Source organism: Piliocolobus tephrosceles, chromosome 20 (genome assembly GCF_002776525.5).
Source record: "Piliocolobus tephrosceles isolate RC106 chromosome 20, ASM277652v3, whole genome shotgun sequence".
Taxonomy (NCBI): Eukaryota; Metazoa; Chordata; class Mammalia; order Primates; family Cercopithecidae; genus Piliocolobus; species Piliocolobus tephrosceles.
In genome coordinates this window covers 22,014,623-22,041,671 of record NC_045453.1, presented here as the reverse complement: position 1 = coordinate 22,041,671, position 27,049 = coordinate 22,014,623, and the positions used below count along the sequence as shown (strand labels likewise).

The window sequence follows — 27,049 nt, the reverse complement described above, 5'->3', positions numbered from 1 at the left end:
CTCCTCAGAGAAGCCCTCCCTGACTACCATAGTTGATGTTGTCCCTACACCCAGTCACTCTCTATCCCATTAGCCCACTTTCTTGCACCTTGAAGAGATCCTTGTTAATTTACCTATTTCCTCATTTCATGTCTGCTTCCCCCACCCAAATGTCAATTCCCTGAAGACAGAGTCTGTCTTGATCACTGCTATGTCCTCAGGATCTGGAAAAGTGTTTGGCACATAGCTTGGCTCCATAAATGTTTGATGAACGAATGCCCCTTTTCTTCCCCAGTAGTGTTTCTGTGCTGCATCACCCATCAGGGAGGACACTGGAGCAAAGATGTAGCAATGGGGGAGGGGTGCAGAGATGCATACCCCAAATAGCTGGAGTGGAGCTTCAGGGGGAGATGTAGGTGAGCCTGCCACCCTCTGTCCCCCAAGAAGGGCTCTCTTAGGTCCCTGTCCCCGGTTGTGTAGAGGGTCTTAGCTCTGGGTGGCCTAAGAGGACAGGAGCGTTCTTCTTGACTTGGGTCATCCTGGCCAAGGTCAGGCTAAAGCCAGCAGGCCTGGGATTACACACCCTTGCACATCCAGCTGCTTAGCCGGATTAGTGCAGATGCCACGCCCACAGGCCCAGGCCCAAGACAGGGGCTCCAGGAGGGTGAGTCACAGGCCACCTCTCCCTCTTACTCCTCTGGCCCTTCCTACCCTGGAGAAGCCTCAAGACCTACCAGAGACCTGACAGAGTGGCTGTATTTTCTGTGTATATTTTCATTACTGTTTATTGAATATCTACTGTGTACCAGGCCCTGAACGGGACACTTTACAGGCTCTCAGTCAGTCCTTCAGTCTGGGAGACTATAGCTCATTTATTTATTTTTAAAATTCAGTTCCTCAATAGTTATTAAGCACCTACTATGTACCAGACACAGGTCTAGGTATGAGAGATGCTGAAGTTACAAAGATGGTCCCTGCTTTCATGGAGCTTTTAGAGGAAAAGACAGGCAGGGAGTAAATATTTTCATTTTTTAATTTTTTAATTTTTAATTTTTATTTTTAGAGATGGGGTCTCGCTCTGTCACTCAGACTGGAGTGCAGTGGTACAACATGGCTCACTGCAACCTCGACCTCCTGGGCTCAAGCGATTCTGCCACCTCAGCCCCCCAAGTAGCTGGGACTACAGGTGCACGCCACCTCACCCGGCTAATTTTTGTATTTTTTGTAGAGACGGGCTTTTGCCATGTTGCCCAGGCTGGTCTCAAACTCCTGAACTCAGGCAATCTGCCTATCTCGGCCTCTCAAAGTGCTGGGATTACAGACATGAGCCACTGCGCCCAGCCATGAATATTTTTTAAATGCCCTTCAGCTCCTCAAGCCAGAGGTGAAGAAGGCGGGAAGGGAAAATGTGGATGGGCAGGTAGAGCTTTCTCGTGCACTCTATAGGCCTAGGAAGGATGTGTGTGGCCCATAACTCACGGCTCTGGTTGTGGGGAGCTTTGCCGTCTGTGAGAGAGCAGAATATGAACAAGCTGTTACCACAAATGTTTGTTGAATGACTAAATGAATATTCTGCTGTTACTCAGAAGCCTTCCCAAGCTCCCCATTGTCTGCGGGGTCTGATCCAGACCCCTCAGCCGATGTTCACAGCGCCCCCATGATCTGGTCCCAGGTGCTCTTCCAATTCCTCTCCATCTCAGGAAACACCACCAGTATCCTCCCAGTTGCTCAGGACAAAACCCTGGGATTCCATCTTGACTCTTCTTTCCTTCGCTCCACACATCTGAGCCATCAGCAGTTTGGTTGATTTCACCTCCAAAATACAACTTGAATTTGTCTTCTCTATTGTGAACAGCCACTGTCTCTTGCCTGGACACCTACTACAGCCTCCTCACTTTGATTCCCGCTTCTATTCCAGTCCCCCTACACGCTGTTCCTAGGTGCAACTGGGGGATCTTTCTATTTTATTTTATTTTATTTTGAATCGCAGTTTCACTCTCGTTGCCCAGGCTGGAGTGCAATGGTGCAATCTCATCTCACTCTATCCTCTGCCTCCCAGGTTCAAGCGATCCTCCTGTCTCAGCCTCCCAAGTAGCTGGGATTACAGGCGCCCACCCCCATGCCCGGCTAATTTTTGTGTTTCTAGTAGAAACGGAGTTTCACCATGTTGGCCAGGCTGGTCTCGAATTCCTGACCTCAGGTAATCTGCCCGCCTCAGCCTCCCAAAATGCTGGGATTACAGGCGTGAGCCACCACACCCTGCTAGAGCTAGGGGATCTTTAAACCTACATTAGGCCATGGCCCTGTGGTTCCCAGGATTCTCAGGTTAAAAACATCCTATCAGGTCTTCAAGGCCTGCCTCCCTTCTCTCTTCGACCTCATCTCTCACACCCTTTGTCTTCCTCCCTAGCAGCAGGGACACTGGTCTCCTTTCTCCTCCTCTTCTTGCCGAACTCTTCCCTGCCCCGGAACCCTTGCATTTGTTTGCTGTGACTGCTGCCCAGACTGGCCTTTCCCCACATCTTTGCGAGCTGGCTCCTTTGCATTCCTCAGATCCCCACTCACGCATCACCTCCTCAAGAAGGCCCTCCAAAGCCACTTGAGCTAAAGCAGTCCCCTATCTCCTGCCTGTCTTTTTTTATCCTATAATTCTGCTTTACTGAGGTGTGGCGGAATGAGTGGTGGGGACTAGGAGGTGCTTCAGAGCAGTCTAGAAGCAGGAGAGATGAGGGGAAAATGCAGCCAGGGGCTCTAAGGAAGCAGCAACACGGCTTCTCTGCAGCCATACGGATGGATGAGGGGCTGGCCCAGACAGGGATTCTATCCCCATATTCCTGATCCAGGGTGTCTCGTGGACCCAGCTCTTGGCCCAGCATTCCCCAAGGAACCCATGACTGCTTCTCTGGCACTGTTTAATCTTTTCCCTCATCGCTGGCTACACTTCTAATGATTTATTCCTGGGCTCCCAAACCCAGATTCCTGCAGAAGCCAAGCAAGCCTCATAAACAACACGCACAGGGTGCATGTGAGATTTTAGAGTGCAGGCCTGGACTTAACACCGCGCAGCAGCAGCCCAGGCTTGCCACAGAGCAGCGTGGACCAAGAATACCCAGAGCTTCAGATTTTTCTTGAGAAACTCGAATGTGAATTCATAGGGAAAATCAGTGTTGGCAACAAATTCACCTTGTGGGCCAAAACTCCCTGCCGGTGGATGAGGGGCCCTCCTGCTGGCAGGGTGGCCTCGGTTCACACGCATACCCTGGGGTACGCATTTGCCATGCACGATTTCATTGCTGCCTGACAACCACCTGTGCAGGGGGTATTATTCTGAGCCCCATTTTACAGATGAGGAAGCTGAGGCTCAGGGAGATAATGTGATCATCCATGCTAGAGTTCCACCTATATCTAGAACTCATCTGCTTGCCCAAAAGCTGAAGAGGTTCCAAACTCTGTACTAAGAGTGTCTACCTGTTTTGTCTGACTTCATCTTCCGATTCCGCCTGTTTCACAGGGAGACTCAGAGAGGTTAAGTAATGTACTGAAAGTCACCCAGCTGGCAAGGACCAGGATTGGAACTCAACTTTGTCCAAAGTCAAAGTTTGTAGGCTAACCCCTTACTCTCTGTCCAGTTCCAATGTGAAGGAGCTTTGAGAAGTTCAAGAGACCACAGAATCCTTTTGGTACTGAAACAATATTCTGTGCAAGATCCTACTAAGCGTAAGCTCCTGAGAAGTGCTAGGACTTCTGGCCCTTCTGTGGAAACCCTGTGTTGCAACCAGGACTCTTGGATGACACTTTTTTGGAGAGAGTGGGATCCTCAGGAATTTCGTTCAAATGCTGACATCTGACTGTTGGTTCACTTTATATGTCAACTCCTGGGCTTTGGTTCCTGCTCCTGCCAGACCCCAGTGCAGGCTGGGAAAATTTGGAGGATTCCAGATGCAATCTAAAATCTGCCCAGAAGCTTGGAGCTCATGAGGGAGCTTCCACCAGTGGGTATACCTCCTCCCGTCCTTCTCTCCACTGCTACTTGGTCTATGGAAGAAGGGAACTGACATTTTTTGAGGACCTGGTAGGCTCCATGCACTTTCTTTGTGATATCTCAGTGTGATTCAGCCCCTTCCTTCCTATGGATCCTAAAAGCAAGTCATTTTGCCTCTATGAATCTTAGCTCTCTCACCTGTAAAATTAAGATAACAATTTTGTTAAGTCAGGTCACTTTATTTGCAAGGGTCAGAAATCTAGCCCAACTGGCCTAATCCAAAAAGAGCATTCATTGATTCATATTATTGAAAAAATCCAAAGGGATGGCTTCAGGGATGGCTGGATCCAGGTGCTCAAATAATGTCATTAGAAACTTGTCTTTGTGTCTTGGCACAGAGTCCCTCTGCTTTGGCTACATTCTTGGGCAGATTTTTTTTTCCCCTGGAGAGCCAGAGTTGACTCTCCAGCCCCTTCTGGTTGGTATCCTGTCAACTCAACAGCCCCTGATGAAAGAGACCACCTCTTTCCCAATAATTCGAGAAAAAGTTCCAGGATGAACCCTGATTAACCAATTTGTATCATGCCCACACTACTAAAGTAATCTCTGTGGTCAGGGAGATGAATGATCCTAACTCATCTCACTGTTATCCCCTGAAACTGAGAAACAGGGTCAACTTCACTTAATACGTGATTGTGGAGGAGGAACGATTCCCAAAAAACGATGCTAAACTATCCAAAAACATATCTACCACGCTAATACCTACCTCCTAGGTACTTGTGAGGATTAAATGAGATAATATGCTGTGCCTGGCTCCTGGTACATGCTCAGTGACTCCATAGCTAGCCTTGTCAACTCCCTCCTGAACCCCTGACTATTTATCTCTGACCCAGCCTCAGAGTGAGAGAGGCATGAATTCAAGTCCTAATCCTGCTATGTGGTTCTGGGCATGTTATTTAGTGGCTCCAAGTCTCAGATCCATCCTCTGAAAAATGAAAGTGAAAAGAGGAGCTACTTCCTGGAGTGATGGTGAACAAATGCTTTGGTACCTTACATGTCGCAGGTGTGCAGTAAATGGTGGCTTCCCCTCTTGCCAGTTTTCTCTCTCTGTGCACACCTGCCCCAGTCAAACTGAATTAACTGTTGTTCCCCACCTCCAACCCTTTGAATATGCAGTTACCTCTGCCTAGAACACCCCCTACTCCCATCTCCGCCTGCTGGAATCCATCTCTAGCCCTCACACCCCAGCCCCGATGCTTCCTCCTCCAATGGAACCTCACCTTTTTGAGGCTTGGTTTTCATAATTGCAAAGCAGGAACACCTCCTGGGGTTGAGATAAGGAGTAAATGAGATTGGTCATGCAATGCAGTTGGCGCAGTGCCTGATTTGGTGAGAAATCAATAAATATCAGCTGTTATTATATCATTAGTATCAGGCATTCAGCTGCTAATTCAAGCTTGCATTTTCCAATAATGCCTTGCACAGGAGGGGTGCTCAGTAAACATATCGCATTTGGGTGGTCCAGTTGGGGTCTAAACCCATCATGGCTTCTAAACCTATTCATCCATCCATCCATTCCTCCATCCAACTGACCAACCCACAAACCATTCACCTATTCATTCATTCAGGCAGTCATTTAGTGCACCAGTATTTGTTGAGTGCCAACCCCATCGCTGGCTCTGTGCTGGGCAGTGGGGATCCAGCCTTGTGAAACAGACACAGTCCCTGCCCTCAATGTGCTAACCTGGGTTGGTGGAGAAGCAGAAAATAAATGAGTAAACAAACAAATAAACAAAATGACTTGGTCGGGCATGGTGGCTCACACCTATAATCCCATCCCTTTGGGAGGCTGAGATGGAAGGATTCCTTGAGCCCAAGAGTTTGAGGCCAGCCTGGGTAACATAGTGAGACCTCATCTCTACAAAAAGAAAAAAGAAAATAGCTAGGCATTGTGGCGCACATCGGTGGTCCCAGCTACTCGGGAGGCTGAGGTGGGAGGATTGCTGGACCCTGGGAGGTCAAGGATGCAGTGAACTATGATCACACAACTGTACCCTTTTGAGACCCTGTCTAAAAAAAAAAAAAAAAGTGACTGCAGATTGTGACAAATCACCAAGGAGGTAAAACAGTGCAGCAAGAGTGAGTGACTGAGGAAGAGGTTTTTTTCTTTTTTTTTTGGTTTTTGTTTTTTGTTTTTTGTTTTTTTGAGACGGAGTCTCGCTGTGTCTCCCAGACTGGAGTTCAGTGGTGCAATCTCGGCTCACTGCAAGCTCTGCCTCCTGGCTTCACACCATTCTCCTGCCTCAGCCTCCCAAGTAGCTGGGACTACAGGTGCCCGCTACCACACCTGGCTAATTTTTTGTATTTTTAGTAGAGACGGGGTTTCACCGTGTTTGCCAGGATGGTCTCCATCTCCTGACCTCATGATCCACCCGCCTCGGCCTCCCAAAGTGCTGGGATTACAGGCGTGAGCCACCGCGCCCGGCCGGAAGAGGTTATTTTTAATCAGGCAGTGAGGGACAGCCTCTCTAAGGAGAGAATGTGAGGGATAAGAAGGAGCCAGTCACAGACAATCTGGGATGAGGACGTTCAAGACAGAGAAACAGCAAGTGCAAAGGTCCTGAGGTAGGAGTGGGCTTGGCATGTGGAAGAGCAGACAGGTGGCCAGTGTGGCTGGAAGGGAGTGACCGTGTGGGAGAGCACAGAGGAAAAGAGATCAGAGAGGTCAACATGGGCCACGTCAGGCAGGGCTCTGCAGCCTCCATAAGAGTTTGGACCTTGTTTCGAGTACAGCAGGACACCACTGGAGGACTTTAAGAAGGAGAATGATGAAACCTGATTTCACAAAGACTGCTGTGACAGGGCAATCAAAGGGCTGACTCAACTTAATTCAGTCTAGGAAAAGCTGGTGACATTGCTGCTGAGTCCTGAAAGAAGGAAGAAAGCAAATTGGTGAAGGGGCAGGGGAGGTGACAGGAAAACGTCTCTCCAGGCCAGGCCCAGGGAACAGCAAACAAGAAGGTGCCGAGGTCTCTGTTGATCTCTTAGAACAGGAAAATGAGAGTCTCCTGAGAGTCCGGAAAGGGAAGGAAGGAAGGGTGTGGAGTGGAGCTGGTTAAGGACACAGGGAACTACTCAAGTTCCATGGAGTGGAGTTGTTTTCATAGCAACTTGTTCCCAGTCCATTGCTATGTTATTTTGGGCAACCGGTGTCTTTTTGCCCGTGTTACTGTCAGATGGGTTGGCAGTCCATGTGTAAGTTCTACTCCGTATCCTCCATATACTGGAGAATTACTGGGCTAACTTTTGTGGTGCTCATTAGAATTTAGGCCTGGCTGCTATAACAAAGAGAGACCCAGGGAGAGAAGTATATTTCTGTCATCAGTCCACATGAAAATAGTCCAGAACTAGTACCATGGCTCTATAAAGTTATCATGGCCCCGGCCTCATCCCACCATTCTGCTCTGCTTTTCCCAGGCGGGGTTTTCAGTTTCATGACTCTCAGTGGCTGCTAGAGTTCCAGCAATCATGTAATCATCCCTGGCAGCAGGATAGAGGAAGATCTGAAAAGAGGAGGCAGCCTTCCCCGCTTTAAAAAGATTCTGGGGTTTGGTGCGGTGGCTCATGGCGAAACCCCGTCTCTACTAAAATACAGAAAAATTAGCCAGGCATGGTGGTGCGCACCTGTAATCCCAGCTACTCGAGAGGCTGAGGCAGAGAATCGCTTGAGCCTGGGAGGAAGAGTTTGTAGTGAGGCAAGATTGTGCCACTGCACTCCAGCTTGGGTGAGAGAGTGAGACTCCATCTCAAAATAATAATAATAATAATAATAATAATAATAATAATACAAAAAGCAACAAAAAAAGAGATTCTGGAAGTCCCACACAACACTCCCACTCCCATCTTATTGACCAGATCCAAGCACGCAACCTCCATCTAGCTGCAGCGGAGGCTGAGGCTTGGCGGTGTGATCTTTAAGCAAAGTAGTCATAGAAGCCAGTTGAAAATCAGGATTCGGTGAAAGAGTAGAATGTGGATACTTGTCTCTTGCACACATGGCTGTCCTCAAAGTGGCCCGAGGCCCCTAGAGATCTCACCCCTGAGCCTCAAGAATTGAGAGAATGGGAGGTGGCAGGGCAAGGCCCCCAAAGGTTGAAGCCAAAGCTCAAAATTGCATGACCAGAGTCACCTCCTTGTCACTTTCCTGGACAATTAATGCAATTATTCCTTACATTCTAATGAGTCAACCTCCCCTTCAACAACCAGACCAAGGACTTGGAGTGTTGCTGCACTGAATGTTTTCATGTGGAACAGCTGAATAACTGAAGGAGTCTTCCAGGAGAACCACAAGAATGGATGTTATTTTCCAAAGCAGATCCTTAGTGGGGGACGAAAAAGGGAGTCAGAGGAAGACTGCTGCTAATGATACTAATAATAATAGCATGCTCTGCACTCATTGTGTGTAGACTAGAGGCATCCTAAGGTCTGTCCCCCTTACCACATTCCTTACTCTCCCCTCCACTTACCCTACTTCAACCACACTTGCCAAACACATTCTTACCTCAGGGCCTTTGCGCTTGCTTCCCTCTGCCCGGAATGCTTTTCCCACTGATGGTCATGTGGCCAGCTCCTCCTTATCATTCAGGTCTCAGCTCAAATGTCACCTCCACAAGGAGGCCCTCCTTGATCACCCCAGCTAAAGTAAACCTCATAGTCATTCTCTTTCCCCTGACCAGCTTCATTTTTTCATAGCAACTATCATAGTCTGAAATGATCCTGTTGACTTATTATTGTTCACTGTGTGCCCCTTCCCTCTACAAAACCCTCAGCTCCATGCAAACTGGGATTTTTGCCTGAATTGTTTACTGCAGTATCACCAGGGCCTAAAAGATTACCTGGCACATCCCCACACGAATGAATGAATGAATCAATGAGGCAAATCCTTATAAGAATCTGACCATGTAGGTATTAATAGTCCCTTTTTATAGATGGGAAAACTAAAGCTCAGGGAGATGAAGTTCCTTGTGTGAATTCAAACAGCCAGTAAATGTCAGGGGCAAGATTTGATCCCAGGTCTTGCTGATTCCACCCTTCTCTTTGGCCTCCCTCCATTGAATAACAACAATAGCTCATTGTAACAGCTCCCGCCATTAGAACGGTCTTCCTGATATCGAGGCGAAGTACTCCTCACGGCTTTGAAACAAACGAACATCTGACATTCATCGAGGCCTTATTGCATGCCAGGTACCACATGCATTCTCTCATTGAATTCCCATATGACAACCCAGTAAGGGAGGAACCCTGGTGGTCCTCGTTGCACAGATGAAGAAATGGAGGCTCAGGGAGGTTGAGAAACTTATCCAGGGCCTCACAGCTGGAAAATTAGGAAACAGATGAAAATGTAAGTCCTGGTTCTTAACCAACACATTCTAGTGCCTCCCTCCCCCTGGATCCAGCTCGTTCATTCCTTATCAAATTTCATTTATCCTGCCTTCTTTCTTTGATGAATGAATGAAAATGGGCTCACTGTAAAAGAGAGTAGATGAAAATTCACATACAAAGAGTCTTCCTGATCATTTCAACCCTTTTCTGGCCAACCTCTTGTCAGATCTGATGAGATCATCATTATTTTTAACTTCGTGCTGTCACTGCCAAAGGGCTCGGACCACCGGGTGGGGGAAGCTTCAGTTCAGCCACTGTCTTGATGTTCTCCTGTGTTGCCATTACTAATACTACCCCCAAACCCTTGTGGCTTTACCAGGATCTTTATGTTTTATTTTTATTTCTTTAAAGACTGGAGGGAGGGAAGGTCTCACTATGTTCCCCAGGCTGGTCTCGAACTCCTGGCCTTAAGTGATCCTCCCATCTCAGCCTCCCAAAGTGCTGGGATCATAGGTGTGAGCCACCATGCCCGTTTTCCAGGATCTTTGAAAGCCATTCATCCTTGTCTGAGAGGACTAGTTAGCTTAAAGTCAGAGAATAGAATCTGTAACCTGACTCAACCAGATGAATTAGTGAGAAGATGATAGATTGTGCTACAATAATGAACAAATCCACAATCTCTTGACTTTACCCATCAAAGTTTGTGTGTGAAGAACTCACACCCACTCTTAAATGCCTCTGCCAGTACCACACAGAGCCCATGCAGAACCAGATACCTCCGCCCCACTGCCTCGAGGAAATAGACATTATGCCCAGGAAGAAGACTGGAACCAGACACCCATGAGTGCTAGAAGTCTGTCCACCCCAGACACACGTACGTGGCATTGTGGCCATCAGACAAAAATGTGCCGGCTTCCTTGTCGACCCCGCTAAGCTGAAGCACCCCTACTCTTCCCCCAGGGCACTTCTCCTTTCTCCAAGTCTGCCTGACATACAGAGTGAACAAAGATCCCGACATTAATTCGTGGACTTAACATCAGGAAAACTTGATTTCTTGTTTTGTTTGTTTGTTTTATAGTAAAGGGTAGAAATGCCAGTCATTTGCTTCTGCACTCCAGTGTATCATATTGTGCACACACCCATACTGGGGACCATCTCCTTAGCCTGTCATAAAGCATTTTGTAAGTTTCAAAGCACTTACTGTGTCCCCCTGGAGGACACAGTAAGAGACCAGAGGCCTCACTGTTGAGGGAGGGAATTATGTGTATCACTTTTGGGTGCAGGCATTTAAAAGCAAGTGTGACTTGTCCACACTGTCCCTTCCTCTTCCTTGGCAAGACTAGAGGCCACCTATTGAGATGGTAGAGCCACTAGATCCTTGCCACCTAGAAAGGAACTGTACTGGAGACCCATTAGACTCTCAGTGGATCCTGCATGAGAAAGATCAGAGATGTGATGACACTTGCCTAAGGATGCCCAGCCAGAATTAAAAGTAGGTCTCCAGACTACCCACGTGTCCATTTCACCTCAATATGGATCTCTAGTGAGACTAAACTGCTATAATTTCATAATAGATGAGAAAGATCTATTGTTAAGCCACCCAAATGTCTCTTTCAGAAAGTAATTGGACATTAACCAGAAAATCTGGCTATTCTCAAAAAAAGACCACTCACAGAGCCATTATTCTGACATTAGCCAGCGTAGCACCTAACCCCAGCATCTCTCCAGACTCACATAATTAGCTTCCGTTAGCAACCCCAGCCACCTTGGTCAAGCTCTTAGAGACTACCCTCCCCAATTCCCCTCCTGCCAGACTCAGAGGACAAGGGAACTGGTTTGTGGCCGGCAGAACCTGGGGACATTGTCCTTGCCTAACACTTCCTGCACTCCTCATTTTTCATTCAATACGTTGCTCTCAACAACAGGGATGGACCCATGCCATTCATCACAGTTAACACTGACAGTTCCTCCCTCAACTGCTCATGTCCTCAGCAAATATAGGGAATTGGCAATCACCCAGGCAGGGAGCACACTGTCCCGCATTTCTCCCCTCCAGAGACAAGCCTCCTCATCCTCTCTTCGCTCTGCAGGGATCAGTTTTGAGTCCCTCCTTCTCCTCCACCAGAGACCATTGTCCTCAGGTGGGCAGGAGATGGTGACATCACCACCTCCCAGAATTCCTGCCTTTGGAGAGACTTATGGGAACCTGGCTGGCCTGTTAGGAAGAGGTTGCCCAACCCAGGGCTTGTTAAGAAGAGTGCAGTTACCTCAGGGAGACGGTTCAAGTGAAGGCATAAGTTAAAAACCAGACCCCAGGATACTAGGATAAGAAAGGTCCCAAGTATATATATTTTTTAAAATAAAGAAGGGCATCAAAGTCTAGTAAACATCAATTTAAACTCTCTCTCTACTAGTTTCTTCTTTTTTTTTTTTTGACAGAGTTTTGTTCTGTTGCCCAGGCTGGAGTGCAGTGTCATGATCTCGGCTCACTACTCTGCCTCCCAGGCTCAAGCGATTCTCCTGCCTCAGCCTCCTGAGTAGTTGGGATTACAGGCATGTGCCACCACACCTGACTAATTTTTGTATTTTTAGTAAAGACAAGGTTTCACCATGTTGGCCAGGCTGGTCTCAAACTCCTGACCTCAAGTGATCTGCCCACCTCGGCCTCCCAAAGTGCTGGGATTACAGGCCTGCACCACCATGCCTGGCCATCTATTATTTTCTTAAGTGTTCCTCTGGATATTTTTCCTCTAAGCCTCAGTTTCCTCAATTATAAAACAGGTGGAGGCACAGCACAGCCTGTAGGACTGTTATCAGGATGAAATGAGATCCTTTGTTGCATAGATATGTATTGAGCACCAACTATGTGCTCTAAGGATTCAAGATAGAGAAAAATCAGATATAACCCCTGCCCTCACACTGCTTACAGTCTGCAGAGGTGGACATTACTGCAAAATTGCAACTTGAACAGTGTTATGAAGAGAAGGATAATAGTACTATGAGAGTCTGTGATTGGGATTTGACTTGGTTAGGAAGGTCAAGGATGGCTTCCTTGAACAGGTGATCTTGAGCTAAGAAGGATGAGTAGGAAGTAACCAGGCAGAGTGAAGGGAAAAGCATTCCAGGCAGAGGGAACAGTGTGGGAAAGGCCCCGTGGCAAGAAGATAGTGGAGATTATGAACGACCAAAGGAAGGTTACTGGTTAATGTACCTGAGAGGAGAGGGCAGAGAGGAGCATGGAACAAGAGAAGGCTGGAGAGTTAGGCAGGGAGAGACTAAACGGCTGTAACAATGAGACCCCAAAATACAGTGAGTGACTTAAACAAGATGGATGTTATGAGATAGACCAGGAGCTGGCAAACTTTTTCCGTAAAGGGCCAGTCTAGCGCTGGGATTCGCTTCCATCTCAGATCCAAGACAGTTGCTCCAGCTCTGCCCAGCACATCTGCCTCCCAGCCAGCAAGAAGGAGGAAAAGGAGACAGGGCTTGTATTATTTCTGCTCACCTTCCATTGGCCAATGTTAATCACATGGCCACATCTAACTGCAAGGGAAGCTGGGAGATGTAGTCTTTAATCTGGTTAGCCCTGGGTTCAGCTAAAATTCTATGACAATGGAAGAGGGGAAGAATAGATATTGGTGACAGCTAGTGGTCTTTGCAATAGTGGGCCAGAGAGTGGTTTTGGGGAGGCCAGAAAGAAGTCCTGATGCGGGAGGGTGGGGACTCTGCAGGTGGAGAGAATGCTCAGATGTTGGTGAACTGGAATTGATCAGACTTCACAACCACTATATTCTTGCCATAGGGCCTTCCCCACACTGTTCCCTCCGCCTGGAATGCTTTTCTCTTCACTCTGCCTGGTTACTTCCTACTCATCCTTCTTAGCTCTTAGCCTGCCCCCCGCAGGCTCCTGACTCCTGACTCCTGGGTATGGGGAAACAGGATAGGGCAGGATATAGCACGTGTGACCCCCATGTTCCTGGTTTGTGGAGTCCGGTGCAGATCTTGTCCGGAAAGTTCTTCATACCCTATGGCAGGTGTTGTCTTCATTATCACCTCAGGTGGGTCAGTGACTGCAAACCCAGCTGCCTGCAGACACAGATCACAAAACAGGTGAAGGGCCTGTGGCACACTGGGCAGCCGGTTCCCTGTCCCAAGGCGTTGCTATTCCTTAGCTCCAGCCAGTGGTTGCCACTGGGAATGCAAGTTGAGTGAAGACAGAGCATCTAATTTTCCAAAAGAATCTGAAAATCTGGATTTTTATGTAAAATCTCCCAATTTTGAAACTCGGTCAACCGAGTAAAAATAAACTTCCCAGCAGCAAAGCCTCTGGGTTATAAGGGCTAGGGCGCCCTCCACAGTGGCCCTGCATCCTCTTTCCATCTTTGTGACTGTTTTCTTCTCATGGCAAAGCCCTCTGCCTTCATCCTTTGTTGTACAAGCACAGGATTCCTGTCCCTTTGAGCCCACGAGCGCCCCCTGCAGGCTCCTGACTCTAATGTCTCACCAATCCTCTGCCAGGAGCCACTGCCTGTAGGGGATGCGGGCAACCCCATCAGACTGCTCCCAATCCCCTTAATCGGATCTGCACCAGTGACCCTTCTAATTAAAACTCCCCAGCTGTAATCCCCACTTAAAGCTGGGGGAAGCGGAAGCACCATAAAAGGACCGAAGGTTTGATGGGCCAGCAGCCGCCTCCTCCTATGTCCTTGAAAATGTCTTGGGGAGACCCACAGACCTGAGTTCAAGTCTGTGTGTCTGGAACTACTGCTTACAAGTTGCGAGACTCTGGAAAAGTCACTTCATTCTCTGAGCCTCGGTTTTCTTTATCCACGTGTTCATTCATTTGTCAGCTATATAAGAAGCTCCCGTCTGTACCAAGCACTGTTTCAGGAGCTGGGGACATGGCAGTGGACAAGACCTACCCAGTCCAAGCCCTCATGGAGCTGACACTTTAGTGTGGGACAGAAAGGAGAAAACAATTTCAGCTCAGCAGCATCAGGGCTATGATCAGAGATGCGCAGGGGCTGTGGGAGCTCAAAGAACTGATATACCCAATGCAGACCGGGGGCCCAGAGAGGGCTCCCTGGGGCAAGTGGCCCCAAAGCCGAGGCCTGAATAGGCAGCCAGGAGAAGTGGGTTTGGAGTAGGAGGAAGGGTACTCCAGGCAGAGGGAACAGCAAAGATCTAGAGCTGCAGGCACCCATGGTGGTGTAGTTTGGCAACTGTAAGTGGTTTCTCCGGGATTCAGTGTGGAATACAGTGGGAATAGGGGAAATAGTCAGGAGAGAGAAGAAAGGTGATCTTAATATAAAACCCAAATCTCTTCCTCAGATCTCATCAGGCTCACCCTGCTCTCCCGCTCTCACTCATGAAGCCCCAGCCACACTGAGTTTCTTTGGGTTGCTTGATATACCAGGCTTATTCCCACCCAAGGCTTTCATACGTGCTGTGCCTTCTGCCTAGACTGTTCGCATCTTTGAATGACACACACTCATTTTTAAGTCTCAGCAACCAGACACCTCCTAAGAGAGGCCTGCCCTGACCACTCGGCCTCCTGTGGACACCCCTAGCGCTTCTCCATCGATCCCCCTGGTTTGCTTTTCTCAATAACTCACAGCACCTAACACTATCTGACATCACCTTGCCTCTTTCCTGGTTTACATTTTCGGGTTTTTTTGGTCTGCCTCTCCCTACCAGTTCCGTGAGGCTAGGAAATTTTCTTTCTTATTCATGCAGCACCCTAGCATAGCACTTAGTAAGTGCCCAATAAGCACATGCCAACTAAATGCACAGGAACTTAACTGAGAGAATGGGGAGTCGCTGCAGGGCTTACAGCAGCTCTGTGGCTTGCTCAGCTTCTTATTCTCTCCTTTGAACTATCCATATGTTGTGGGGATGGAAAGCAATGGGCCAGCATGGGCAACGGGGCAAAACCCCATCTCTACAAAAAAATACAAAAAGGGAGGTTGAGGCTGCAGTGAGCCAAGATCACACCCCTGCACTCCAGCCTGGGCAACAGAGTGAGATACTGTCTCAAAAACAAAACAAAAAAGAAAAAACAGCCTCGTACAGTGGCTCAAGCCTGTAATCCCAACACTTTGAGAGGCCAAGGTGGGTGGATCACCTGAGGTCAGGAGTTTAAGACCAGCCTGGCTAACATGATGAAACCCTATCTCTGTTAAAAATGCAAAGATTATCTGGACATGGTGACCTGTAATCCCAGTCACTCAGGAGGCTGAGGCACAAGAATCGCTTGAACCCGGGAGGCGGAGGTTGCAGTGAGTCGAGATGACGACACTGCACTCCAGCCTGGGTGACAGAGCAAGACTCTGTCTCAAAAAAAAAGAAAAGCAATGGGCTTCTCTTTATGGAAAGCAACTTTTTATATAACTTTATTGAGGCTTTACTTTACATATTATACAATGCGCACCCATTTCCAGCGTACAATTTGATAATTTTTATTAAATTTTACCAAGTTGTTCAGCCTTTGCCCTAAATCAGTTTTTAGAATATTTTCATCCCAATGAGATCCTTTATGCTCATTAACTGTTAATCCCTATCCCCCACCCTGGCAACCACTGACCTACTTTCTGTAGGTCATAGATTTGCTTTCTCTGGACATTTCATATAAGTGGAATCATATAAGTGGCTTTTTGTGTCTGACTTCTCTCACTTATCATAATGTTTTCATGGTTCATCTGTGTTGTAGCAAATATCAGCACTTCATTCCTTTTTATGGATGAAGAATATTCCATTGTATGGATAGCTGCATTTTGTTTATCCACTTATCAGTTGATGGACATTTGGGTTGTTTCCACTGTGGGGCTATTATGAATACTGCAGCTATAAACCTGCATATTTATGAAGAGCAATTTGCAAGCCCTAAACACTAGGTGCAGCTTCCAGCTTGCCAAATCTTCTAGTGTTACTGAAAAGTATTGACCGCAATGGGCTGTGTGACTGTGGGCAAGTCTCTTCCGTTCTCTGCTTGAGTTTCCTCATCTTCCCAGCGGGGAGCTTGAGCCCTTTTCTGCAGGGACAGTCTGTGCCTCATCCACATTCCTGGAACAGCAGGGAAGTGTGCAGAGGCCACGATAAACAGTCCGTAGGCCTCTCTGTGATCAACCACCAGAGTCGACAATTAGGATGAGGAGGGCCTGGCTCCAGCACTCCTGGATTCCACCCTGGGGATCCCCACCTGCCAGTCTTTTCCCCCAGAGGACCAAAGCCCCCTCTCCCATTTGGTGTAGACAGGTAGGCTCCAGGATCCAGAACTTCTTCACAGGGAATTTGAGGACAGCCTCCCAGTCTCTGGTACTGGCTCCTGCCTCTGCTCCCCGGGTTCCTGGAGTTCTGCCAAGCCCAACTGGGCTCAGATCCCAGAAAAGCAGAGGCCTGTCCAGGCCTGAGCTGGGGCCGGGAGGACTCCCAGGTGGTGGCCAGTTCCCCACTCCTGGGGCTTATCCCAGAAACCAAATCAACACAGTCCATCTGGGTCCACAAGCTGTTTAGAGGATGCACGCTGCCTTAGGCAGTCACTGGGGTCTATACACCTACTCCTGGTTCCAAAAGCAACCAGTAAGAGGTTAGGGGTGGGGTTGACCATAAATTATCCGAATAATTATTTATTTGAGACGGAGTTTCCCTCTTGTCACCCAGGCTGGAGTGCAGTGGCTCAATCTCAGCTCACTGCAGCCTCCGCTTCCTGGGTTCAAGTGATTCTCCTGCCTCAGCCTCCCAAATAGCTGGGATTAAAGACGCCCCCACACCTGGCTAATTTTTGTATAGTTAGTAGAGATGGGTTTCACCATGTTGGCCAGACTGGTCACGAATTCCTGACCTCAGGTGATCTGCCCATCTCAGCCTCCCAAAGTGCTAGGATTACAGGCGTGAGCCACCATGCCTTGCCCTGAATAATAGTTTAATAACATTATATATTAGGTGGCTTTTAGGTGGTAAGTGCTCAGTTACCTTCATCTTCATTTTAGAGAAAAGGAAACAGAGGCTCAGAGACGGGGAGTGACTTGTCCAAAGCCACACAGCTGGGGATTAATAGCCCTGGGACTCAAACTCAAGTCCAAAATCAGCTTATAAATAAATGTAAAGAAATGTGAAGAAATAAATACTATTAAAGTTTAAAGTAACTGTGCCACTAGCTAAGGGCATTGTGAGTTCATTGAATTCTCACTGCAGTCTTGCAATGATCCCCATCTTACAGATGGGGAAACTGAGGCACAGAGGGCTTAACTCACGTTGGGAAGTTCCCCAGGCAGGAAGTGTGGCCCTAACTCTAAGGGCCTCATTGAGTCTGGAAAAGAAAAAAGTCTCACGGGGGGGCCAGGAGGAGTGGGTCAGGGGAGACCCCCCACACTGCATTGCCGCACATGCTGTGTGATGCACATTCACACAGACAGACGCCAGGTGTGCTTCGAACCTCCCAACCCAACCCTGAGCAGCAGGCACTCCCCGCTACCCCCACACCTTGGGGTCCAGTAGGGCCCCTGCCCCTGCTTTGCTCGTTTCCTAGGCCTCCTTGGGCTGAGGGGTGGGGAGAGGGAGGGCAGTCTCAGTACAAAGTGGGTGCCTGCCTTAGGTCTGTACAATAGCTGGGTGCATAATTCATGCATCTGTCAGCAGAACATCAATTATGTGGGCCTTCCCTGGAGTTGTCTGGGGGTTAGAAACCAAAGCAGGCTTTCCCTGCTAGCCTCTGGGGGAAAATAGGACCTCCCAGCTCTTAAAGGAACAGACTCCCCGGGAATCCATTCCTCCCTGTGCAGGCGCCCTCCTGCCAGAAGTCACCAGACAAGAGCAGCTTTCTGTAGGGCTCAGCCCAAAGCCCACTGACTGCCCACTCTGACCCAGTCCGTGTCCCCAACTCCACAATTGTGAGGGGCTGACTATTGGCATGTCCCAGAGTTTCTCAACCTCAGTACTGATGGCATTTCAGGCTGGATCATTCTTTGCCATGGGGGCTGTCCTGTGCATTGTAGGGCATTTAGTGACATCCCAGACCTCCACCCCCAAGATGTCAGGAGCACCCCTCCCACCAGTTGTAATGACCAAAAATTTCTGCCAAAATTGCCAAGTGTCCCCTAGGAGTAAAAATCATCCCCTTAAAAACCACTAGTATGTCCTCATTTTACAAATAAGGAAACTGAGGCAGTGAACATTTGGATGCCCAAGGTCATCCCACCAATGAATGGCAAGACCTAGAATTTCAACTCCAGGACCCACACTCCTCACCTCAACACAGGAGCGCTAAAAAGTGTGCTGTCGGCCGGGCGCGGTGGCTCAAGCCTGTAATCCCAGCACTTTGGGAGGCCGAGACGGGCGGATCACGAGGTCAGGAGATCGAGACCATCCTGGCTAACACAGTGAAACCCCGTCTCTACTAAAAAAAATACGAAAAACTAGCCGGGCGAGGTGGCGGGCGCCTGTAGTCCCAGCTCCTCGGGAGGCTGAGGCAGGAGAATGGCGGGAACCCGGGAGGCGGAGCTCGCAGTGAGCTGAGATCCGGCCACTGCACTCCAGCCTGGGCGACACAGCGAGACTCCGTCTCAAAAAAAAAAAAAAAGTGTGCTGCCAAGATGTCATTCCAACAATCACATATTTATTTTGGTGAATATTTAATACATATAGCCCTGGCATGAAAAATCAGCAATTTTGCATATTATTTCTTAGAATAAAGCTAAAATGAAACAAAGAAGGTGAGTGGGCTTTTTTGATTTTTTGTTTTTACCATTAAGGAAAGAGTGATACGAGTAGCAAAATACATACAGTATAGGGTCAAAACTGAGGGAAGTCCAGGAGCGGTGGCTCACACTTGTAATCCTAGCACTTTGTGGGCCCTGGTGGGAGGATTGATTGAGGCCAGGAGTTCAAGACCAGCCTGGGCAACATAGTAAGACCCCATCTCTACACAGTATAGCCAGGCATGGTAGCATGTGCCTGTAGTACAAGTTTCCTGGGAGGCTAAGGCAGGAGGATCGTTTGAGCCTAGGCATTCGAGCTGTGATTGCACCACTGCACTCCAGCCTGGGCCACAGAGCAAGATTCTATCTCTTAAAAAAAAAATAATAATAACACAACAAAATGACAACTTAGGGACCCATACATTCTTATTGAAAATCATACAGAGAAACCAAGGGATGAAAAACTGCACACAGAGGTTATCTCTGGAGGTGGGAAGGACACAAAGGAAGTGTCAGTGTTACTGCTGCCTGCTCTGTCTCTCCATTTGGGTGGTGGGTTCTAGGTGTTCGTTTGATTATGGTTCATAAATTACATATAAATTAGGTCTACTTTTGTATATATCAAACATTTTATTTTATTTATTTTATTTTTGAGCCAGAGTTTCGCTCTTGTTGCCCAGGCTGAAGTGCAATGGCATGATCTTGGCTCACCGCCACCCCCACCTCCCGGGTTCAAGCAATTTTCCTGCCTCAGCCTCCCGAGTAGCTGGGATTACAGCCGCCTGCCACCATGGCTGGCTAATTTTTTGTATTTTTAGTAGAAATGGGGTTTCACCATGTTGGCCAGGCTGGTCTTGAACTCCTGACCTCAGGTGATCCACCTGTCTCAGCCTCCCAAAGTGCTGGGATCATAGATATGAGCCACCGCACCCGGCCTCAAACATTTCATTTTATAAAATATTACAGAATCTTTCTTTTTCAATGGGTGCAATTCAAGAAACTCAAAACCTATTTTTTCAAACATAGGATGTGTCAGACTTAACTACAGAAAACAAAATCAGAAGTTATAGAACCCCTGAGGCTGGGGAGGCACCACACCTCGGAACATTCCCTTTCATCTTCAGAGCTGGCCCATCAGGGCACCAGCACTTTCTTGCCCCCTGTGGCATCCCCAGTGTCCAGCCTAGTGCCTCACGCAGAGTAGATGACCAAGAAATATTTCCCAGGCCAGTGCAGTGGCTCACACCTGTAATCCCAGTGCTTTGGGAGGCCAAGGCAGGAGGATAGTTTGAGCCCAGGAGTTCAAGACCAGTCTGGTCAACAAAGTGAGACCCCATCATTACAAAAAAAGTTAAAAATTAGTTGGGCTTGCTTGTACTCTCCTGTAGTCCTAGCTACTTGGGAGGCTGAGGTGGGAGAATTGCTTGAGCATGGGAGTTTGAGGCTGCAGTAAGCTATGATCAAACCATTGTACTCTTGCTTGGGCAACAGAGAAAGACACTGTCTCTTAAAACAACAACAACAACTGAATTCTGGTCCTGACCCTTGTACTTCTAGCTCCATGAACTTGAGCAACAGCCGACAAATACTTGGGGAGCGCCTGTTAGGTGTCTCACCCTGGGTTAGGTGCTGGGGGCCCACAGATAAACCTCAGAACCCATCCCCATCCTGTCAGTGCTGACCGATTCTGAGCAGCAATAAGCACACTCAGTCACGTGCACTCACACACACGCACACATACACACGCATGCACACACACGCACACACCTGTGATGGGATATGAATGGTAAGTTTCCCCAAGGTGTGGTAAAATGATGAGGAAACCCAAGGATGGAGCAGTCAACCCTGCCTGGGGAAAGCAGGGAGAACTCCAGAGAGAAGGAGTCACGTGGGCTGGATTTGAAAAGATGGATTGGAATTCACCAGACAGCGAGCAAGAAGCTTAGACATACAGAATTGACTGATGATAGCGTGTGACTAGAGGAGTGTGAATTTTGAGAACCCATGGCAGGAGTGGCCAGAGAGACGGGTCAGAGTCAAAATGAGAAGGACTTGACAACCATGTGTCCTTACTGGGGATTCATTGCAGGGCCAGAAACCCCTCACACTCACCCATGCAGCATTGGGTTGACTTACAGGATACAGCAGACAGTCTCAGAACAAGGACAGCAGGCAAAGACCGAGACTGGGTCACCCCAAGGCTGGGTGATCTGAGTGGATGGGGTGATGTGGGCTGAGATTTCCCCTGTGATGACAGCTGGCATCTATTAGACACTCACCATGTGCTGCTGGAAGCTGTCCTAGTATTTTGCCTGTGCTAACACATTTCATCTTCACAGCAGTTCTCTGAGGTAGATACTGTTATCAGCCCATTTTCTAGATAAGGAAACTGGGGCTTAGAGAGGTTAAATAACCTGCTTAATGTAAGGAAATGGCAGAGAGCTGAGGCTTGAACCTCAAACAGGCTGACACCAGTGCCTCAGCTCTTAACTGCTGCCCTCTGCACCCTGCTATGGCCCTCCTGTGGTCCCCACTCCTCCTTCATCTGCACCTTCCCTTCATTCTCTGGCTTTTCTTAAAGGTTCAGCTTTCTTTGTCTTTTTCTTTTGTTTCGTTTGTTTGTTTGTTTGCTTGTTTGTTTGTTTGTTTTTTGAGATGGAGTCTCACTCTGTCGCCCAGGCTGGAGTGCAGTGGTGCGATCTCAGCTCACTGCAACCTCTGCCTCCCAGGTTCAAGCGATTCTCCTGCCTCACCTCCCAAGTAGCTGGGAATACAGGTGCGGCCACTATGCCCGGCTAATTTTGTTTCTTTCTTTTTATTCCTTTTTCTTTTGTTTTCTTTTGAGACAGGGTTTCTCTCTCTGTCACCCAGGCTGGAGTGCAGTGGTGTGGTCATGGCTCACCACAGCCTCAACCTCCTTGGGCTCAAGAGATTCTCCTGCCCCAGCCTTCCAAGTAGCTGGAACTATAGACATGTGCCAACACATCCAGCAGATGTTTTATTTTTTGTAGAGACAGGGTCTCACTGTGTTGACAAGGCTGGTCTCAAACTCCTGGGCTCAAGCAATCCCCCCACCTTAGCCTCCCAAAGTGTTGGGATTACAAATGTAAGCCACCAATGCCTAGGCTAAGGTACAGCTTTCTTTAATGTTTTTTATGGCATCTCTGTCCCCTACATTTGGGAGACAGTTGCTTAAGGATTGGGCTTATCATGAAGCTGAGTCAAGCCTAGATTCTACTTAACATTTAATTCAGGGACTCACCCTCCTGTAACCCACTCACTGCCTGGGTTCCTGAGCTCCAGTTTCTCAAAGGTAGGTTGGCTAAGCCCCAGTGTACAGATTGGCTCCGCCTGGATTTTTTATCCAAACTTTGTGCTCTAATCAGTGGCAGCCAGGATCAAATAATACAACCATGGTGACCAGCCCCCCCCCCCCCCCCCCGTTCCCACTTAGCAGGGTCAGAGGAAGAGAAAGGGAAAAACCTACAAAAGTAAGACAGGTATAGGGGACCCAATAGACAGGTTTAGGGGGTTGGATTTTTTCATGAGGAGCCCTGGAGATTTATTAAGCAAAGGAGTAGTGTGATTGGATTTGTATTTTTGGGAAAAAAAAAAAAAAAAAGACCCTCAGAGAAATTGATTACATCTGTTTGCTTTTCTGCACAGTCTGTAGACTGGCCTAGATTCCATTAATTTCAACATATATCCATTGAGCCCTTTCTCTGGGCCAAGCCCTCTTCTTGATCCAGGGCACTCGAAGGTAGCTAAGTCAAGGTCTTTAGCCCTCAAAAGCACGTAGTTCCAGTTAAGAGTTAACATTGGCACAGAATGTCTGTGCCTCCCTAGGAATTACCTGCAAAATCTTGAATGTCTAGGCATTTTTCCAGCAAAAGGTTAGCTTTCATCTGATTTTTTTTTTCCTTTTGTTCTTTTATAGAGACAGGATCTCACTATGTTGCCCAGGCTAGACTCGAACTCCTGGCCTCAAATGATTCTCCTGCCTAGGCCTCCCAAAGTGCTGGGATTACAGATATGAGGCACCATACCCAGCCACATCTGATTTTTAACACAGCCTTAAGAGCTCATGTTCTTGGGTCACCCAGACCTGAGTTAAAATGCTGGCCCTTCCACTTACTAGCTGTGGAAACCCAAGTGTCCGCATCTCTTCAACGGAGCTAATAGCACTGAACAGGGTTATTATAAGAATGAAATGAGCTATTTCATGGAAAGTGCCTAGCACACAACGAACACTCAATCAAGGATAGCTATTACCATTAGTATCATCTCCGTGAAGGTAGTTCCCCACCCAGTGTGAGCCACTGGTCTAGATCAGAAGTCAGCAAATCATGGTTCACAGGCCAAATTCGGTCTACTGTCTGTTTTTGTAAATAAAGTTTTATTGAAACACAGCTATGCCCATTCATTTATGTATTATCCAAGGCTGCTTTTATGCTACAGCTACAGAGTCAAGTCGTTGCAACAGAGAATGCAGTGTTTCAGGGCCCATAAAATGGTTACTATCTGAAAAAGTATGTTTGAACCCTGGGCTTGCTGATAGCTTTAAAACATTTCATTTCTCTGGGCCTTGGTTTCCACATCTGGACAATAAATGGATTACAACAAATTCTCTTTTTGGCTCATTAAATGACTAGTGAGATGTGAAAATGCTCTTGAACATTGAGGAGTGCCCTGTAGATCCAGGGTGTTATGATGATCATCCCGTGAGGTGGTTGATAACTAAATCCCACTCTCTTCTCCTCACAGATCCTTGCCATAATTTCCATCATGTTCATCGTCCTCTCCACCATTGCCCTGTCCCTCAACACGCTGCCTGAGCTACAGAGCCTCGATGAATTCGGCCAGTCCACAGACAACCCCCAGCTGGCCCACGTGGAGGCTGTGTGCATCGCATGGTTCACTATGGAGTACCTGCTGCGGTTCCTCTCCTCGCCCAAGAAGTGGAAGTTCTTCAAGGGCCCACTCAATGCCATTGACTTGTTGGCCATTCTGCCGTACTATGTCACCATTTTCCTCACTGAATCCAACAAGAGCGTGCTGCAATTCCAGAATGTCCGCCGCGTGGTCCAGATCTTCCGCATCATGCGAATTCTCCGCATCCTTAAGCTTGCACGCCACTCCACTGGCCTCCAGTCCCTGGGCTTCACTTTGCGGAGGAGCTACAATGAATTGGGCTTGCTCATCCTCTTCCTCGCCATGGGCATTATGATCTTCTCCAGCCTTGTATTCTTTGCTGAGAAGGATGAGGACGACACCAAGTTCAAAAGCATCCCAGCCTCTTTCTGGTGGGCCACCATCACCATGACTACTGTTGGGTATGGAGACATCTACCCCAAGACTCTCCTGGGGAAAATTGTTGGGGGACTCTGCTGCATCGCAGGAGTCCTGGTAATTGCTCTTCCCATCCCCATCATCGTCAATAACTTCTCTGAGTTCTATAAGGAGCAGAAGAGACAGGAGAAAGCAATCAAACGGCGAGAGGCTCTGGAGAGAGCCAAGAGGAATGGCAGCATCGTATCCATGAACATGAAGGATGCTTTTGCCCGGAGCATTGAGATGATGGACATTGTGGTTGAGAAAAATGGGGAGAATATGGGTAAGAAAGACAAAGTACAAGATAACCACTTGTCTCCTAACAAATGGAAATGGACAAAGAGAACACTGTCTGAAACCAGCTCAAGTAAGTCCTTTGAAACTAAGGAGCAGGGATCCCCTGAAAAAGCCAGATCATCTTCTAGTCCTCAGCACCTGAACGTTCAGCAGTTGGAAGACATGTACAATAAGATGGCCAAGACCCAATCCCAACCCATCCTCAATACCAAGGAGTCAGCAGCACAGAGCAAACCAAAGGAAGAACTTGAAATGGAGAGTATCCCTAGCCCCGTAGCCCCTCTGCCCACTCGCACAGAAGGGGTCATCGACATGCGAAGTATGTCGAGTATTGATAGCTTCATTAGCTGTGCCACAGACTTCCCTGAGGCCACAAGATTCTCCCACAGCCCTTTGACATCACTCCCCAGCAAGACTGGGGGCAGCACAGCCCCAGAAGTAGGCTGGCGGGGAGCTCTGGGTACCAGTGGTGGTAGGTTCGTGGAGGCCAACCCCAGCCCTGATGCCAGCCAGCACTCTAGTTTCTTCATTGAGAGCCCCAAGAGTTCCATGAAAAATAACAACCCTTTGAAGCTCCGAGGACTTAAAGTCAACTTCATGGAGGGCGACCCCAGTCCACTCCTCCCCGTTCTAGGGATGTACCACGACCCTCTTAGGAACCGGGGGAGTGCTGCAGCTGCTGTCGCTGGACTGGAGTGTGCCACACTTTTGGACAAGGCTGTGCTGAGCCCAGAGTCCTCCATCTACACCACAGCAAGTGCTAAGACACCCCCCCGGTCTCCTGAGAAACACACAGCAATAGCGTTCAACTTTGAGGCGGGTGTCCACCAGTACATTGACGCAGACACAGATGATGAGGGGCAGCTGCTCTACAGTGTGGATTCCAGCCCCCCCAAAAGCCTCCCTGGGAGCACCAGTCCGAAGTTCAGCACAGGGACAAGATCGGAGAAAAACCACTTTGAAAGCTCCCCTTTACCCACCTCCCCTAAGTTCTTAAGGCAGAACTGTATTTACTCCACAGAAGCATTGACTGGAAAAGGCCCCAGTGGTCAGGAAAAGTGTAAACTTGAAAACCACATCTCCCCTGACGTCCGTGTGTTGCCAGGGGGAGGAGCCCATGGAAGCACACGAGACCAGAGCATCTGAACTGCCCCACCTTGGAGGAGAGACTTTTGGGTGAGGTCCAAAGAGGAGAGCTGTCCAGCTTACCTGCCACAGAGCTTTTCTGCATGAACTCTGGAACAGAAAGGCCCTGTAAAGCCCTCAGAGAGAAGAGAGACTCCAGAGAAGGCTCCCTAAGACCTTGAGAGCCATGACAGGTCCATCAGCATGAAGTTGGCCAAGCCATAGGGCACAGCACCTCCTTGTAACAACTCTATTGCCCTTTTTGGGAGATGACATGAGTGTAACTCACAGCCACCACTACCACCACTTTAGACAGGACTGAGGCCACATACTCCCCATTCTTCTCTCATGGCTTTCCACCTCAGCCTTGGAGGGCAACATTTCCAATCCTCCTGGCTTCAGCTGGAGAAGGATGCTGGAACAAGCGGCTGGTGTTGAAAGAGTGGGTTGACCAATTTGGTATTGAATGTTGCCCGGCCACCCCTAGGAACACCTGTCCATCACCTCCTGGATGGATTCCACTGTTAGACAGCTACAGGGAATGATTGGTCACGGGGAAGTCTCTGCGCCATAAGCCACGATCCCAGCTCAAAACCCTTACTCAAATGTCTTCATTGACTTCAGTATTCCGTAGTACCTGAGATTTTATTTTGAGATACCATCAGGGTGAGTTGCACCACTTGTACTCAATTCTAATTGCCCCCTGGCAATCTGGGAAGGGTTCAGAAGGTGGGAACCCAGCCAACAGCATGAACTCAGAGCATTGCTTTAGGGTTGGAGGAGGAACACGCTTTCTTTACATCACTAGTGTAGACTCAAAAGATATGCAAGTGTCAAATATGCAAAAGAAATAGTTTATTCAAAGAGACTGTGTGTTACTGAAGAACAGTATAAAAATATGATTTTTTTTACTTGCAAAAATGAAAGGAAAAAAATACCCCGCATTGAAATGCCCAGTTCAGACTGAATAATTCCTGCTGCAGCAAGGAAAGTACCTACTATAATAGAAATTCTGTTTTGTTTTCTGTGGTTTTCAAGTTAAAAAAAAAGTTAAAATAAAAAGCACTTTATGTTTTTCAAAAATAGGTTCTGCCAGGGACAGTGTCAACATCTTGCACTTTAAAACAAGCACTATTTCCCATGGGCCAATTGTTGGGACTGTAGTTGGATTGTTGCTACCTGCCTGTTTCTGGCCACCGTGGGTAATATTGTGCTGGTATTACTGTCTGCCATATCAAAGTCTGTGGGCTCCTTCCCC

At 48.1% G+C, this 27,049-nt stretch overlaps 1 protein-coding gene across 1 annotated transcript in view; it reads left to right on the top strand.

Annotated features, from left to right (window-relative positions):
- KCNB1 (potassium voltage-gated channel subfamily B member 1) overlaps positions 1-26,831 on the top strand; it is a 112,323-nt gene extending 85,492 nt beyond the window's left edge. The window contains exon 2 of the mRNA XM_023184172.1: positions 23,803-26,831. Coding sequence (XP_023039940.1) covers positions 23,803-25,812 — 2,010 coding nt within the window. The 3' untranslated portion in view covers positions 25,813-26,831. The remainder of the gene's footprint in view (positions 1-23,802) is intronic.
- The last annotated feature ends 218 nt before the right edge of the window (positions 26,832-27,049 follow it).